At 43.8% G+C, this 18,013-nt stretch overlaps 2 protein-coding genes and 1 non-coding gene across 6 annotated transcripts; 2 read left to right on the plus strand and 1 right to left on the minus strand.

Moving 5' to 3' along the window:
• Positions 1 to 2,762: 2,762 nt before the first annotated feature.
• Positions 2,763 to 6,789, minus strand: usp12a (ubiquitin specific peptidase 12a). 3 transcript variants are annotated; one of them, XM_035758453.2, is made up of 10 exons: positions 6,409 to 6,789; positions 6,141 to 6,308; positions 5,013 to 5,093; positions 4,658 to 4,871; positions 4,301 to 4,536; positions 4,036 to 4,112; positions 3,832 to 3,915; positions 3,515 to 3,712; positions 3,356 to 3,434; positions 2,763 to 3,110 (listed from the first exon to the last, which is right to left on the minus strand). In XM_035758453.2, the coding sequence occupies exons 2-10, from the start codon at positions 6,186 to 6,188 to the stop codon at positions 3,009 to 3,011; spliced, it is 1,119 nt and encodes a 372-aa protein (XP_035614346.1). In that variant the 5' UTR covers positions 6,189 to 6,308; positions 6,409 to 6,789; the 3' UTR covers positions 2,763 to 3,008. The 3 variants fall into 3 exon arrangements, with proteins under 3 accessions (XP_035614346.1, XP_035614345.1, XP_052339673.1); XM_035758452.2 differs by having other exon boundaries at positions 6,403 to 6,789; XM_052483713.1 differs by having other exon boundaries at positions 6,141 to 6,789.
• A 130-nt stretch (positions 6,790 to 6,919) lies between these two features.
• Positions 6,920 to 10,456, plus strand: rpl21 (ribosomal protein L21). 2 transcript variants are annotated; one of them, XM_035758454.2, is made up of 6 exons: positions 6,920 to 7,068; positions 7,833 to 7,911; positions 8,110 to 8,171; positions 9,217 to 9,329; positions 9,798 to 9,948; positions 10,332 to 10,456. In XM_035758454.2, exons 2-6 carry the CDS (start codon positions 7,845 to 7,847, stop codon positions 10,419 to 10,421), a joined length of 483 nt encoding a protein of 160 aa, XP_035614347.1. In that variant the 5' UTR covers positions 6,920 to 7,068; positions 7,833 to 7,844; the 3' UTR covers positions 10,422 to 10,456. The 2 variants fall into 2 exon arrangements, with proteins under 2 accessions (XP_035614347.1, XP_035614348.1); XM_035758455.2 differs by having other exon boundaries at positions 7,009 to 7,068; positions 7,840 to 7,911.
• Positions 10,457 to 13,200: 2,744 nt separating this feature from the next.
• LOC118372531 (uncharacterized) lies at positions 13,201 to 18,011 on the plus strand. Its single transcript, XR_008083859.1, has 3 exons — positions 13,201 to 13,726; positions 15,176 to 15,268; positions 15,531 to 18,011. It is a non-coding gene; the product is annotated as an uncharacterized LOC118372531 (transcript).
• The last annotated feature ends 2 nt before the right edge of the window (positions 18,012 to 18,013 follow it).

The raw sequence follows: 18,013 nt of genomic DNA on the forward strand, positions 1-18,013 counted from the left end.
AATTAATGGTGTGGGTGTTCCCCAACAACATAATTAATGGTGTGGGTGTTCCCCAACAACATACTTAATGGTGTGGGTGTTCCCCAACAACATAATTAATGGTGTGGGTGTTCCCCAACAACATAATTAATGGTGTGGGTGTTCCCCAACAACATAATTAATGGTGTGGGTGTTCCCCAACAACATAATTAATGGTGTGGGTGTTCCCCAACAACATAATTAATGGTGTGGGTGTTCCCCAACAACATAATTAATGGTGTGGGTGTTCCCCAACAACATAATTAATGGTGTGGGTGTTCCCCAACAACATAATTAATGGTGTGGGTGTTCCCCAACAGCATAATTAATGGTGTGGGTGTTCCCCAACAGCATAATGAATGGTGTGGGTGTTCCCCAACAACATAATTAATGGTGTGGGTGTTCCCCAACAACATAATTAAGGGTGTGGGTATTCCCCAACAACATAATTAATGGTGTGGGTGTTCCTCAACAACATAATTAATTGTGTGGGTGTTCCCCAACAACATAATTAATGGTGTGTTCCCAACAACATAATTAAGGTGTTGCCCAACAACATAATTAATGGTGTGGGTGTTCCCCAACAACATAATTAATGGTGTGGGTGTTCCCCAACAACATAATTAATGGTGTGGGTGTTCCCCAACAACATACTTAATGGTGTGGGTGTTCCCCAACAACATAATTAATGGTGTGGGTGTTCCCCAACAACATAATTAATGGTGCGGGTGTTCCCAAACAACATAATTAATGGTGTGGGCGTATACCAGTCATAAATAAAAAATATTGATGCAAGTAGACAGAATGATGACATCATCCTCTAGGAGGAAATAGAAAGTCTTTTTGAAATGGTCTGTTTGAGATACTAGTTTGAGGTGGGGTTTAGGTATTTTTTCTCAAATGTCGGCTTTGGCTACAAATACAAGTAGGCCATAGGACGAGTCAACAACCTTATTTGGGTATAAGTCAACAGAATATTAACTTTTAAAAGTTTGAATTTTACTGGTCAGTTACTTTAGACAGAAAGAGGACTTCTAAATAGAGGATAATGCCCCTGGACATTGTTTCATAAAATAAATAAACATTGACTCTGTACCGGTACCCCCTGTATATAGCCCTGCTATTGTTATTTACTGCTGCTCTTTAATAATTTGTCATTCTTATCTCTTACTTTTTTTTTGTATTTTCTTAAAACAGCATTGTTGGTTGAGGGCTTGCAAGTAAGCATTTCACTGTAAGGTGAAATGCTTACACCTGTTGTATTCGGCATGTGTGACAAATAACATTTGATTTAAGTGCAGGGACAAGTTATGATTTGTTACCAGGCTGTGGTATCACCATGCAACAAGACCTCATGGTTTGACCAATTTTACTTTAGATTCTGACATTTGTCCACATTTCTCCAATGCCATGTTGACGCAGAGTGCTTCTTTCCTCATCCTAGCCCCCTGTGTTTTGCTATTCTGGGCATGTCTATTCAAACCATAATCTGTCAGCCACCTCCCGATTCTCATCCCTCTCTCTCTCTCATCCATCTTCTATCTACCCTTATTCCCTCAGTTCCTCTGTGCTTGAAGGCCTTCACTTTCAATCATTAATTGATTAAGTCTGTCTTCAGATGTGTCTGTAGGTGGCTAGTCAGTAGACTCCTCTACACACCTGCCTGAGGTACAGTGTCCTAGGATCATCTAGCCCTGTTTTTGTTAAGGCAACCGTGGGTGGGCTGGGCTGCTTACATAGGCAGCATCATGACTGGAGGTGTGAATTCATTAAAAATACACTGCTGTTGTGCTGTTGCAGTATGAACCTGTAGTGACCAGGTAGAACCACTGAGGGGCAGTGCTGAGCAAGGATGAGTCATCAGTGTGCACCTGGGGGAGAGGAACCAGTCTATGAAAGTAGAACACACACTCACAGCCTGTATCTATTATCTTTTATTCAATTTTTCTTTAAAACAGAAAATGACCATTTCACAACAGGCCGTCTCGAGCAAACCCTCACATAAACCTTGCCAACACCTACAAAACGGTATCAAAAGTGCACCATAGTGACAATACATGACCTTCTCAAGGACTTATATTTTTTTCCTATGATAATATCATCTAATTCTCCTCATATCGATACAAATACCACTCTGTACATGGTAGAAATACACGACCCAAGTGTCCCACACTTTGAACACTCACCTCCCCACTCTCCCTTCATGCAGTCAACTGGTCTGCTCTGACTAGGCCCCAGCCAGGCACCAAAGCAGAGTTGCAGTCTGAGGGAGTGTGCAGACACCTGGCCGCTATTACAACACATGAATCATTAAATACCCACTCACCCCACACAAACCCCCATGCTATAACCATCGCCTCAGTCACACAACCTCTGTACAACAGTCATTAAACAGCTTTCCAACTCACAAAACTGCTGAACCTTTGACACAACTCCCTGTAGCAGCATCTCCAGCCTAAGTGACAGGGTGGGGGAAGGAGGGAGGTAGGTAGGAGGAAGAGGGAGGTAGGTAGGAGGAAGAGGGAGGGAGGTAGGTAGGAAGAAGAGGGAGTGAGGTAGGAGGAAGGGAGGTAGGAGGAAGGGGAGGGAGGTAGGTAGGAGGAAGGTAGGTAGGAGGAAGAGGGAGGGAGGTAGGAGGAAGGGAGGTAGGAGGGGGAGGGAGGGAGGGACGAGTGGGAGGGAGGGAGGGAGGGAGAGTGGGAGGGAGGGAGGGAGGGAGGGAGGGAGGGAGGGGGAGGGAGGGAGGGAGGGAGGGAGGGAGGGAGGGAGGGAGGGAGGGAGGGAGGGAGGGAAGGAAGGAAGGAAGGAAGGAAGGAAGGAAGGAAGGAAGGAAGGAAGGAAGGAAGGAAGGAAGGAAGGAAGGAAGGAAGATAGGGGGGACTGAGGCTGAGCTTCAGTAGGTGTGTGACACCACAGAGCGATTTACACTAGTATGGTCCACTAGTATGATCCTCAAATCCACTGAGAGGTACTGTCCTCTTCAGGGACAGTCAGTCTCTTGACTGATAGAATAGGATGTAGCCTGACTCAGAGTTCTTTGAGATCTCAGAGGTGAGGCCATAGAACTCCTCTATGGCCTGGGCGTCTATCTTCTGCAGAGGGAAGGAGAGACAACACGGGTCAATGGGGTCACACAAAACACAAGGGCGCACCCATGCATGCTCACACACATCCTCGTGGGGACCTAACCCTAATCCCTAAATTTAAAATAGCCTTTGTGGACATGGGAAATGACCCACAAGGGAGAATTTTTATTGTTTTACAATCCTTGTGGAACATTGGGGATTTGAAGTCCCCACAAGGATAGAAGAACCAACCTACACATACAACATCTTACCTCTACAATGTCATCATCAAACAGCAGCCAGAAGTCGTGACTCTTCACAATGGCGATGTAGTGTCCTCGGTTTGGACCACTGAAAACAAGACGACGAAGTCAGCAACACACTCACAACCTTAAGGGTCAGTTAGAATACTTTTAGACAACAACACTGACCTCCCACAATGCACCACGACGGCAACCAGGTCATAGAGCCTCTCGGGATTGGTTGCGTCTCCTGAGGTGTTGAAGAGGCGGAGCTCCAGAGGGAAGACAACACGATAGGACAGCTTGGTGTAACGCTGCAGCTGCTCCATGTACTTGAACCTCTTCAGGTGTAGAGCCAGGATCATAGGCAGCTTCTTCACACGCATCCTGGGGGAGGAGTCAATTACAGTGGACACACAACCTCACACACACAACAATAAACACAGTCATCACAGAATAATACTTTTGTTTACTTTTGCAATGAACACAACACTGCCAACACCGACCTTTTGTGTGCCTCCTGTTTACTTCTACATTCTTCACAGTAGTACTTGTACTCACTGCAGAGAGTCTCTGTGTTACTAAACCCCCTGGAGGGAGAAACGGAGAGAAGGAGAGCGAGGGGTCAGAGTACTTGGAGGTACACGGAGCAAGAAGCAATACACAGGCCAGTCAATATGTAATGTGTTATTGTAGTCAGGTGTTCTTACCTGAGACAGTGTGTGATAGAGGTGTTCTGTTCCACATCCACTGACAGGTCCAGGAAGTCTTCATCTTTGCTGCTGATCTGTAGGGAGAAAACAGCATGACTAGAGTCAGATGGAAACTTGATTTTATCCATCTTCGTGCCAACAGAATTTGAGCCTTCTCTCTACAGCGTATCACCGACATGCATTGCATCCTGCTGACCACAACAACAACAGGGACATAACTAGTTGATGTGGGTGAGGGGCTTCAGACTCGGACGGTGCGTACCGTTTCACAGGTGAGGCAGCGGGTCTCATTGGTGAGGGTTCCCTGGAAGATCTCATGGACCCAGGTGGAGGGAGGCGGGGCGTTGCTGTTGTTGTTCTGGGAGTCGAGCGAGCCATTGGCCAGGCGGCCGTTGGTCTTGTCCTGCTTCCTCTCCTCCTGCAGCAGGTCAGCGATGGTGTTGAGCAGGTAGTTCAGGAACTCATGGGCATCCTGTTGCATGTAGTTGTCAAACAGCTCTGCAGAGGGAGATGGAGAGGAGGTGGGTAGAGTACAAGGGAGACAGGGGAGAGGGTCAACAGGGGAGAGAGGGTCTGTCCCCCCCCATCCCGAACTACAAGCATACCGTCTCCTGCTCACCATTCTCCTTGCGTAGGCGCGTGATGAACTTCTTGGGTGGTATGACTCCCACCTTTCTCTTCTGGTTGGCGATACTGTGGAACAGGTCGGCCAGGCAGGTCAGCAGGTTCTCCTTGCGTCGGGGCTGGCTGCGGTACGCCAAGATCTTCTCCCGGAACGGACGGCAGAAGTACAGCGCCTGCAGCACCGAGTTACAGTAGCACGTGTTCCCAAACTGGGGGCAAATACAAGGACAGATACAAAGAGTAAGGCAAAGAGCTGGACACACAATAACCGTCTGCATGGATAAGGCACATGTGATCTGTAACAAAGATTATGCAGACATGTGCATGTGAGCTACGGCACTCTCACTTACATTGACCAATCCGAAGTAGTGCTCGTTGACAGGGAACTGCTCTGAGCCAATCTCTTTCTCCAGAGCGGAGGCATTGGCGCCCTGGAATACAAAGTGCTGATATTTTTGGCATAGGTCGATGGGAGTGTGTACCGATCAATAGTTCCAAATGGAATTTCATATCCAATGTCAATAGCTGTCAGTGGGAGGGGGGGCAGAACAACTATGTCATTCTTTGTTAATGGAACATGACCCTAACCATCAGAGGCTGTGAAAATGCACATCAACCAGGATTTCCTGAGTAGGCCTACATGGACAGAGGTTGGGTTTGATCATAAAAAAATGAAATAAACTAAAATGTATGATCCAAATGAATGAAGTCTGTCTGACAGGTTTGCCAAACTAAGTAGTTATCTTTGTTAACTGGGAACAATATGACAGCCAGGCAGTCTTGTCTAGCAGCTGATCATGTCGTCATCTGCTGTGTTCCAGAAATAGCTCGCGCTTCCGTAGAATTCAGAAAAGGGGGTTTACAGGAAGACAACTCACTGTATCGTCAGTCACAATGTTAGATTTGACTAACTAACTACTGTAACTATCTGGAAATGCTGTCTAGCTAAATTAACATTCACATACAGGAAAAGCACAACTGTGAACATAACTTTGTTAGGTTTGACATTGATCGTGGAGTTGAGTAAACTCAGCTAACAATTACGGAGTTATGTTGATATAGTATTCAAATTGTGTCCAGTGTTGAAATGTCTTGACATCCACACTGCTTTACTGCAAAATGAACGCGCAAGCTAGCTAGCCTCGGTAACTAGTTAACCAGGTGCTGAAGCCGCAGAACTATGCAGTGCGGTCACAGTGGGGGAGGAGATAAACATCACTAATTAATATAAGATCATACATAAACAGCCCACTAATATAACACATTAAAGGCCTACGACATTAGTTATCATAGCTAGCAATAGAACGTAAGACAAAAACAATGTGTCAGTGAAGCCAGGAAAACTGACTGGGTAGCAACAGAAAAGCAGACGATTTTAACCATCTTCCATGTCACGCAAGATAGTAACAACACAACCACGGTTGTCGTGCCACCCTCTCATCACTTTGCAATGTGTTTAGTAGATGCAATTTACTCACCATGGTACAAAAAGAGGCAAATTTGGAAACTGTCATTAGGATTTCCATTCGCCCAACGCCATCTTTCACCCAATCACCGCGAGGAGGACTCCCTTGTGACAGGGCACACTGGACGGGCGATGGGAGCTCCGCTAGGTCTTAGAGGGTCATGTCAAAGCGATCCATCTTCTGTTAAATTAACGTCAGATTAAGGAGAACACGGTAAAGGTTTGGAAAATATGTAGTTAGCTACAATGCTACAAAACATAAAAAAAATATATACTTTTACGTTAATTTGACTAAAGCTCGATCCCTTCTAGCCGTGACCGTTTCAGCTCGGTGCAAGATAACCTCCATCCGATGTCCATGTTCTGTGGCGTAGATAATATAACGTTCACAAATGTGCCCACATGAGCAATTCTGGACACACAGCTGTGTAGAGAATGACGACTGTAATTAATGTCAAACCAGAGTCAAACTCACTGAAACTTTGATCAGGCTTTTGAGAATCCAATTTACTTGTCAATATAACTGGCTGTCACGGTCAGCAGTTCATCAATCAATTATTTCGATAATGTACAAGCACACCAAAATCTGCATTATTTTAATACATTTTGTTAACAAAAGTTAATCAGATGAGTCGTTCAGCAGTTCACTGACATGGACTGGTCATAGGACGCTTCACAGTGCCTCAACATTCCAATAGGAAAGGAAGTTTGCTATTATCTGATCTGAAATCATTTAATACATCGTACCAATGGAGCTTAGTCAATGAGGTAGATAAACCAAAACTGGACTTAGATCAGCACAGAGGGGAAACAAATGATTATACCCCAGCATGTTTGTTCAGGCAATAGGAAGGCCATGCTTAAATCTGTTTTAGAAGGAGGAGTTTCGGGTCCTTTATTCTCTCTTTCCGCCGTACCCGCCATCTTGTGAGCTACCGGGGGTAAGATGTGCTCTGCATTTAAAGACCATAAACTTATAAAATATCATTTTAAATGCATATGTAGACATTGATGTAAGTATGTTAAAACATACTCTATATTTGAGGCGAGAATTCACCCTTTAAAGACCGTATGTGTGGCATATAGTGACACGGTTTGGTAACGGGGTAACAGCGTGGCTGCACGTGCGGGCCTAACCACTGTTGCGTTCGCAGGATTTGTTATTTCTTAGGCACAATAGCTTACACAGCCAGAGAATTTGACATGCAAAATAACTTAACTTTGGTGCAACGTGGCAGTTAACTTAATTGTCAATCTGGGAAAATGAGGCGGCATTGGACTGAGTTTGCGAGCTGTGTGACGTTGGACTTAAATAGCTAACGTTCGTTTTTTGGCGTATTTTTGACTGACGTTTCCATGTTTTGCGTGTCTCATTATTAGTAACTGGTGTACATCTTATAATAATCACTAGCTATGATTCGGACAACATTGTTTTTCTTTGCAGTGAAATTCACTTTGTCACAACAGGTTGCAGTTGTCAGGCAAACGTTAATCAGACCACTGTATTGGTAATTTAGTTACATAACATAGATACATAGGGCGGGGTTAAATTAAGTTTTTGTATCTGACAGCATTACGTCCAATGACTGTACTAAACCCTAGTATACAAAGTCCTAGACCACTCTTGTAAATCACAGCCACAGTAATTAAGAATTCCTACTTTGCCGTTGGGTTTATCTAACATTTGAATGTCCATGTTTTCAAGTAATCAGGCATCATGACGAACACAAGAGGCAAGAGGAGGGGGACGAGGTACATGTTCAGCAGGGCCTTCCGCAAGCATGGTGAGTTCATATCAGAAAGACTGCAGATGTAATGCCTTGTTAGGTCACTACAACTTCTGAGTTATTTTGAAGTAAAGAACTCTAGATTAGGGGTGTTACTGGCATGATCCACAGCTGAGTAGCCCTCGTTAGTTACTCCAAGCCCATTTTCGAATTGTTTTGGTTGGTTGTGAGGAATCAATGTACTTTGTTCCTCAGGTCCCATTCCCCTGTCCACGTACATGCGTATCTACAGGAAGGGTGATATCGTTGACATCAAGGTAAGGTTTGTTCCACCTTTTCCAGGTTTCACTAACCAGGTTTCCATCTATCGATTTCATGCTGATGAAATGTCTGAAGCATGAAAGTCACCATCAGGCTGACACCAGAACAGTAACTCATATTGAAGTACATTTGTAGTCATGCAATGATATGGTGTGGACCTCTCATTACGAATCGGAAACCATGCAGTTTATTAGGCTCAGAATAAATATGTTTTTGATTAACTTCACAGGGTGGTGAATGTGCAAGGTGATGAACTTGATGCTTCTGTCCAATAATTATCCAGGGTCTTATTCAGGTGACATGATTGATGCTTGGCTGCCGTTTGACAAATGCATACAAATGACATCGCTTTAATCTATAATAATCTCATAATGTAGATAGAGTTTCAGGTAGGCTATCTGTGAGCTGTTGGTTAAAGATAGTGGTCACATTTGCTATATAATGCAATAGGTTTTGTGATATTGAGAATGCAATGGAAACACATTTGACTTGTATTTTTCATTTGGTACATGGGAATTTAACGGCAAGTTATGTGCACTACGTCATCAAAACAAAGTCAGTTTGATGGAAACACATCTTCACCAGAAACACAGTCCCATTTTTACTTTGCCACCTGGGCTGTCCTAAGTGGTCGTTCACGTGGGGGACAGTATGTGTACTTTATCACCCCGGCCAAGCATTACATTACATTTAAGTCATTTAGCAGACGCTCTTATCCAGAGCGACTTACAACACAGTCTGTGTAGGTGTGTCCCTGCTGGACCATATGGTGTGTTATATTTTTTCAGATTGTATTGCTTGCGTGCGATACTTGGCGTGGATTAGAGTTCCATGTAGTACTAGATGCACCTCCCGTAGTCTGTTCTGGACTTGGGGACTGTAAAGAGACCTCTGATGCAGGTTTTTGAATATTCACATGAAAAGCAGTTGCAAATTGGATGGAAACCTAGCTATTGGTAGTGACTGCAGCATAACTAAATTAGTTATATTTTGGACTTCACCAAAACCCAACTCTTAAGATTGTTAATGTCTCTCCTCCAGGGTACAGGTACCATCCAGAAGGGAATGCCTCATAAGTGCTACCACGGCAAGACGGGCAGGGTCTACAACGTAACCCAACATGCTGTCGGCATCATTGTCAACAAGCAGGTCAAGTAAGTATGGCAATGTATGGTGGATTGGTCAGCATCGGTTTCCTTTCCAGCTTGGTCATGTTTTAGGTCTTTCATAAAGGAAATTGATGTGCCCTGCCGGTATCTTTGTAATGGAAGGTTAATGTTGCAGAAGTATGATTGCTGCCTATCTCAAAACCCCACCTTCACTTTGCCACCTGGGCTGTCCTATGTCCTAAGTGGTCATTCACGTGGGGGACAGTATTTTTACTTCAGCATCCCGGCCAAGCACCTACCGCATGTTTGAACTTGGGTTGTTGAAGTAGACACAAAAAAAAACATTTGCAGGCCACACGTCTTTCACCATTTGGAAGCGTTATGTTTTCTGATAAGTCAGGGTCTCAATTACGCTGCTTACATCCATCTTGTGACCAGTAGCCTTTTGTATGTTGTGCTGACTACATCCCTGATTTATTTCCAAGCTGAAAACGTCTCCCCTTCTTTCTGTAGAGGTAAGATCCTTGCCAAGAGGATCAATGTACGTATTGAGCACGTGAAGCACTCTAAGAGCAGGGACAGCTTCCTGCAGCGCGTCAAGGAGAACGAGAAGAGGAAAGTGGAGGCCAAGCAGAAGGGCACCTGGGTGGAGCTGAAACGGCAGGTATGGAGAGCACATTTACCCGGGCCGTTGTCAGTAGTGTTTTAACAGGCTGTACATCCTATTGCTCTCTGGGACCAGCCTTGTTGGTCACTATTCTATGTAACTGAACATTCCAGATAGATTGAAGGTATAGAAAGGACATCAACACATCTAGTGGAATGTTTTGATATTTTGAAGCATTTTGTAATGGTTATTCAGCCATGTCATCATTTCTGATAGTCCTTTCAATTGTGTACCCACATATAAATGTATGCACACATGACTAAGTCGCTTCGGATAAAAGCCTGCTAAATTGCTATTTTTATTGAACCTTTATTTAATGATTTTGTATTTGTAGTGGCATCTCATCTATGCATTTGTCCTTTCCTCATCTCCCCCTGCAGCCCACTGCTCCCCGTGATGCCCGCTTTGTCAGCACCAAGGGCAATGAGCCCCAGCTGCTGGAGCCCATCCCCTATGAGTTCATGGCATAACTATGCTGACCAAAATAAAACTGTTTCTGCACAGATTTGTGAGCTTGAGTCTTATGTACACTAACATGCAGGGATGTTGGTAACTTCTGTGTCTAAAACTACCTAATGGAAAAGGAGATGTTTCAGGGCAGGGGGGAGAACTGACCCTTGTGTGATACCTTGAGTTGTGTAGGTGCTGTCCAGGGAGACTTAGGTTGCAGCTGTCGTTCAATGATTCTTTCATTTATCACTCGTAGGGAAGTGAAATGCGATTTCTATTTCACCGGCAAACAGAACTCCAAGCACAGCGGTCTCAAAGTATACGCACAGCTTTTACTCAACCCACTTCAGGCACTCTACACTTGCATTTCAGTTGACATTAATGTGAAGTGTTTTGACACTTTAAAATGTGAGTGCTGTCCATTGTCAAAAAATAAAGAACATCTGGGTGTATGTTTTTTTTTATTGATTGGTTGTGTTGCAAATATGTCAAAGGTAGACTTTTTCAAAATGTACATTTCTCTGCCTTAACTACTTCCTGGAAATGACTGCTAGTACACCAATCAGTCCAGCAGGTGGCAATGTGCACCAGGGTAAGTGCCTTCCTCTAGGAGCTGATCCTTGGATTATTTATTACTATGGATCCCCATTCGCTACTCTTCCTGGGATCCAGCGAAATTAAGGCTTTATACAATTTAAAAGCATTACAATACATTTCACAACACATTGTGTGCCCTCAGGCTATTATTCTAATACTACACGTCTCAGCTGTTTCAGAAGGTGTATTTAGCTTTTATTTATCAGATTTTACTTGTATGAGTTACTTGATGTGGAATAGCATTCCATGTAGTACATTTGTCATTGTTTCATAGTACAGATTGAATGCCCGGGCTCCTATACAAATGTCAATGGTCATAGACTGCTACTGAGAATACATCTGAAAAAGCTATACCCTGTAAATGTTGATTGTGTCCTATCAGATTTAGATGCATTTGAGAGCAGTGAGCCCTTAAATGCCCTTCAAGTACAATCACAGCAGGCTGGTGTTCAGTCTTTAGTGTAAAGTACATCATTCTTCATTCAAGTGTTACATCTCTTTTCTGGTGGTGTGATCATGCAGCCATGCCTGTTGTGTGTGTGTGTGTCATGTGGTACTGTTTGACTGTGTACTTTGTGTGTGTGTAGGGAGGAGGGACTACCCCTGTCCTATCTTGACTTGTGCTGTTTAATCAGCAGAGCCTGAATGGCTGACTGGGTATCTGACATATGTTATCGCATCCTACCTCAGTTCTTTACCCAATATTTACTCCAATTAGGACCAGTTTACTGAGATAGTAGCAGCAGCTGGGAGAGAGAGCATGAACTGACGCTATCAGGTAATGAGCCATATCGTGAATGTATATGAAAATGTATCACTTTCTTTATTGAAATGTCATGCTTGAGTTGTGTATCTGAATAACATTCTAGTTCTGTGGTATGTCCTGTGTCGTTGCATTTTTGAAAATGCCTCTTTCTCCCCCGATTCTTTTAAAAGGCAGACCAATTATATATTTTTTCCACTAATGGTCTTTTGACCCATCAGATCTGTTGCCCATAATTGGGCAAAATATATGAATTTGTCTGCCTGTGTAAATGCAGCCTATTAGTGTTCCCATTGGTGGGATACTATCCCTCATAAAGACCTCAAACCTACAGCCCCTGTTACCCCTGTCTGTCTCCATAAAGGCAGAAGATAACTGGTGGAACAAGTGTCCAACAAGCTGAATGAATACAATCTGGGGTTACACCCAAAATCAATGTGATCAATCAGTAGCGGACATCCAAATCCCTGGTTATTGATCAGTATAGACTGCGTTGAGGCCTGGGTGCTTAGATAACAGCCCATATTGTTGGGCACCTACCGTTTCACCTATGGAGCTTCCTTTAAACATAGTGATATCTGTACCGTCAGACAGAACAAGGATATGAAAGAGTACGAAAGAAGGAAACATAATGAAACTGTGTGAATATGCTCTCACAGACAGAATGGGCCTTCATCTGGAGCGCTGACTCATGTAAGTTAGTGATTGAAGGAGGAAAAGGTAAACAGTCTGAGAGGAAAAGACCGAGGGAGGGAGAGAGAGAGAGAAAGGAGGGGTGGTGTGGAACAGGACTTGTGGATAAAAGCCATGGATCACTATGGGCTCCTTAATCACACACGTTCGACACACAGATTGAGGCTGTCAACTCAGCCAGCAGCCCAGAGCAGCCATATCGACCTTGTGTGTCACACATTAACCACTCACACCACTGGTGGAGGGAGGAGAGCAGAAGCTGTATGGGATGATAATAACGACAGACATCAGACTGTCTCTCTCTTTCTATCCACAATGTTTCCATGAGTTCATGTTGTTCTCACACACTTGTCAACCCTTCTTGTTTCACCTCTCTCTCTCTCTGTTTTTCTTTGTCTCTGGCCTGATTAGAGTCGGATTAAAACCGCTGAAGGACTGCCAGTGAGTAAATGAAGGGTGTATTTGTGTCAGTAATGTGAGGGGGGAGTGTGTGGTATGTGTGTGTGTTTTCGTTTGGGGGGTGGGGGTGGACAATGGAGCTAGGAAATCCCAGGCCAAACACAGAGCACACTGTATCTCTCTGGGGGATAGGTGGACAGATAGGGTCTTTCTTCCCCCTCTACTTGTCAGTAGTGGTTATCAGTGAAGACCATGGTCATATACAGAACTAGGGTTATTGATCCTGTCAGTGGAGGGATTGGGCCAGTGTGACCGGACAGGGAGAAGTTGATAACGGTGGCGGGTGACCTGAAGCGTGGGAGGGAGCAGAGGTAACGCCCTGGAGTTCTTAATAGGCCTCATTCAGAGAAGTCAGCCAAAGGTTTCTCACCAGATCATGGGAAAATGACACATGCATGGTAGTTGGTCTCTAGTCTTTAGGAAATGGACAAACCATATTGTATTGAAGATATGTTTTGTTTTCACAATTAAGTACCCTTGTGGAAACATATGACATTGTTAATCTAAGTAAAGAGCAGTGTCATCATTGGGAGTGGGTTGAACGGTCTTCATAATTGCATGACTCAGTCTTGTGGGTTAAAGAGGATCACATTGGGAGAGAGTAGGAGAATGAAGACTGGGTTTTGACTGTAAATCCCAGTATGGAGCTGGTTGATGAGACCACAATTAGGGCTGTAATTTCCATGTGCGTTTGATGACTGGAGACAGACAGTCACTTAGTTCATACTACAAACGCACACAGACAGAAGATAGCGATGCAGAGTGTCAGGAGCCTGGATAACAATATTAAAGCCTGCAATCAGTCAGAGAAAGGTAAGTTCAAGGACCTGAATCAAAACAACTGCTGGCTAGTCTACTCAATTTACCAATAACAACATTTAGATCTAGAAAATCAGAGCCAGAAACCCAAACACATCCATTTGCAAGAGAGGCTATTTTGGCTAAATTCAGTCAAGCAGCCCAATTCTGATACTTTTCCACTAATTGGTCTTTTGACCAATCACAGCAGATATTTTTCAGAGCTAATCCGATTGGTCAAAATACCAATTAGGGCTGCCTGTGTACACACTAATTGAAAGGAAAACCCCAAACTCACATACACTAGGCCTTCCATGGAATGAGTTTGAAACCCCTGCAGACACTCCTCGTCACAACTCTGTATAGGCTGTTCATAGAGATAGATAAAGGACTGTGCCATTAAAGCAGGGGTGTCAAACTCGTTGAAAGGAGGGCCGAGTGTCTGCAGTTTAAAAATAAATCTATAATAATTAAGACCTAAACAACCAGGTGAGGGGAGTTTCTTACTAATTAGTGACTTCAATTAAGTACAAGGGTGGAGCAAAAACCTGCAGACACTAGGTCCTCCTTGGAATGAGTTTGACACATGCGTTATAGGGTGTGTGACAGCATGGGCAGAACCATTGAGACTATAACCCATTGGAATTCCCACCCAGTTGACTACTTTAAAATGGTGGAAACATGCAAGCCCTCAATGGCAATGTCCATGCTAAGACAGGTTATATCCATGATGAGTCCTTTCTCTATCAGGCTGTTTGCATCGATTCACTGTTCCTAACTTCCTCCAAACAGGAACGAACCAATGTCAAATGTAGGGTGATGAGTGAATAAAATCACAAAGCAGATGTCCAATATTCATTTATTAAACATCAATATTTCTCCAAAATAATGAAAATACTTATTAGGCTACTAAGACAATTTGCTTTCCATTTAGTTAACTTTCCATTGCGTGAATTGAAACACCCCAGTATTATCCAATAGTGGTATCGCCCAATATAATATATCATCCTCAGATGTGTCAATCCATGTAGTGTAGTAAATGACCTGCTCTCGGTTTTTATTAGAGGTGGTTCTTTATCAAAACATTGTCATCTTTACCACCTATACAATTCAAATGGGGGAAAGGATATGAGTCCCAAAAAAGTTGTATTTGTTATTTTGTGAACTGTGAAGCCACCTTCAATAAATCTTGGAAATTAGATGCCCATCTTTGTAAGCACACAGGTTTGGTGTGTTTATATATGTCCTGCACAGCTTTAGCCTCTTTCAACAGATGGTCCCAAAGAGATCAGAAATTTGAATTGAAGATTGAAATTCACATTTCTGTTAGATCAAAGACTGGACATCCTATGTTGTTTTTTTACTAATAGATGCATGTTAATGTGTCTGGGGGTCAGAAACACATGGGTATTATAGTGTTTGTTACAGAGAGGAATCCACGATGTTGCTGTTTCTCTTCCATAGAAACCCTTCTCACTTGAAAACTGTGATGAGTTTCTGGATCCGCTACCGGGTCACCAGACACGGGCTGAGCCACAGTGGAGAGAAGCCATACATGTGAGTGTGAAGCTTCACTATCCTAAAGGGCAATGGTTCACTTCACTGTCAATGACTGGTTTGTTTGAGGCTGGATGGCTGATCTTTCTACAATACTACATTGTTGCCTTTCCAAGCCATTTGTCAAGACAACCAGTTGGCTAAAGCAAAGCAGCGGGTTGGCTCCGAGGCTAGGGTTTAGTTCTGAATGTGTTTGAACCAGAAATGTTACTGAATGGACTTGAGTAGTAACCTAACTCACTGTGACACTTCCACTCTACAGGTTTTGAGTGGGTGAAGGAAAAGTGGCGGCCATATCGGAAAATGACAAACATGGGTCCTGCTGCACAAGATTGAACATGCACATCTGCTGCCCTTTTAGTGAAGATGACACACACACGGGCCTCTACGAGGGTATTTAGGCTCTACCACATCTGCCTGAGCTCTGACCCTTTCTCATAGGTGTAACTTTTGGGGCTGTAAGAGAATTTGATACTTTTTGTCCCAAGTTATGTTTGGGGCAAGTACAACAAATTACAGAGTACCACTCTCCATATTTTTAAACATAGTGGTGGCTGAATCATGTTCTGGGTATGTGTGTAGTGGTTAAGGACTGGAGAGTTTTCAGGATAAAATTTTAAAAAATGGAGCTCAGCACAGGAAAAATCCTAGAGGAAAACCTGGTTCAGCCTGCTTTCCACCAAACACAGGGATATGAATTCACCTTTCAGCAGGACAATAACCTAAAAACCCAAAGCTGAATCTACTGGCGTTCCTTACCCAAGAACACAGTGACTGTTCCTGAGTGGCCAAGTTAATGTTTACTTGAAGAGTGGCAAGAGTTAGACCTGAAAATGGTTGTCTAGCAATGACGGGAGGTCCGTGGGGCGACGCACAATTGGCCTAGCGTTGTCCGGGTTAGGGAGGGTTTGGCCGGTAGGGATATCCTTGTCTCATTGCGCACCAGCGACTCCTGTGGCGGGCCGGGCGCAGTGCGCGCTAACTAAGGTTGCCAGGTGCACGGTGTTTCCTCTGACACATTGGTGCGTCTGGGCATGGGATCTATTTAAATCACTAAATATGTGTTCACTTTGTCATTGTGTGTAGATGGGCCACTTCCCTTTTGAACGCGGCACTGGTACAACCTTTTTAACTTTTTGCATGTAAGCAGGAATCGGGAGGATAGAATTATGGTCCGATTTTCCAAATGGAGGGCGGGGGAGAGCTTTGTATGCATCTCTGTGTGGAGTCAAGGTGCTCTAGAGTTTTTATCCATTTAGTCACACAGCTGAACTGCTGGTAGAAATGAGGTAAAACAGATTTGAGTTTCCCTTCATCAAAATCACCGGTAACTAGGAGAGCTTCCTAGATGAGCATTTTCTTGTTTGCTTGTGGCCCTATGCAACTCGTTGAGTGCCGTCTTAGTGCCAGTGTTTGGTTTGTGGTGGTAAATGGACAATTTGAGGTATTCTAACTCAAGTGGGCAGAATCTTGAGACTTCCCTAATATTATTAATATTAGCCGTTAAACACACCACCACCCTTGATCTCACTGGACTCTGCCGTTCTGTCCTGCTGATGCATAGAAAAACCCTGCTACATTTCTATTATTCATGTCCTTGTTCAGCCATGACTCCGAGAACCATAGTATATTAATTCTTAATGTCCCGTTGATAGGATAGTCTCAAATGGAGCTCATCCAGTTTATTTTCCAGTGATTGCACATTAGGCAATAGGTAAGAGGGTAGAGGTGATTTTTTAAAATGAATTCGCCGACATAGTCTTACCAGGGTGCTCTCACACCGGCCTCTATAGGGCAGTATTCCCCTTTTATGAGTGTTGGGGATTAGGGCCTGGAATCGATGCCAATCGCCGCCTCTATTTGGACGAGGACTTCTACTTCAATGAGTCGGTTAGTGATAGCTGTTCTGATGTCCAGAAGCTCTTTTCAGTCATGGGAAATTATGGCAGAAACATTATGTGTAAAAAAAAAGTTAAGATCAGAGCAAATAAAGACACAACAGTCTTAAGTCGTCCCATCAGACTCAGTTGGAGTCCGGGACTGTGTCCACACGGTCTGAGACCAGCAGACTGGCTGCCCAACTCCGTAACACTAGCTCCTACACCATGTAACACCCATGCCCTGATATGGACTGCTCCATCAGAACCACGGGGGTGTTCAGAAACCTGTGGAAGAGGAACCTATACTTTGCGATGTGTGAAGTATTTTTGTTCAATTTGTTTTCAGAAGTCGACTCTTTCAGTTATGTATGAAATAAATCCTCATTACTGCAGGTCTGGATTTGTGTCTGACGTTCATGGTTGTGTAATGCACCATGCAACATGTTTAGCAATAATATTCGGTTGAGGGGCATTTGCTAAGTGCCTCGAATAATGGCACTTTCATATCGTGTTCTAAAGTCTGTTCCTTTCATCCAGGGGAGGGGTGATCTTGTTGAAGAAGAAATGGCACATAAAATAGCCAAGAGGTCTGTGTGCTCCTAATATATCAACTCTCGCATGCTCTTCTCAGTGCTCACAAGACACCAACAGAACTGACTGAACACACACGGCAGGGAGCCTAGTGGTTAAGAGTGTTGGGCCAGTAACCAAACGGTTGCTGGTTTGAAACCCAGAGCCAACTACTTGAAAAATCGTTTTGAGCCCCTGAGCAAGGCTCTTAACCCAAATTGCTCCTGTAAGTTGTGTCTGCTAAAATATAAATGCATCCAGGTGCTGAACTGACTCCAGTAAACTAGCGTGCCAA

The sequence above is a fragment of the Oncorhynchus keta genome, chromosome 28 (assembly GCF_023373465.1).
Source record: "Oncorhynchus keta strain PuntledgeMale-10-30-2019 chromosome 28, Oket_V2, whole genome shotgun sequence".
NCBI lineage: Eukaryota > Metazoa > Chordata > Actinopteri > Salmoniformes > Salmonidae > Oncorhynchus > Oncorhynchus keta.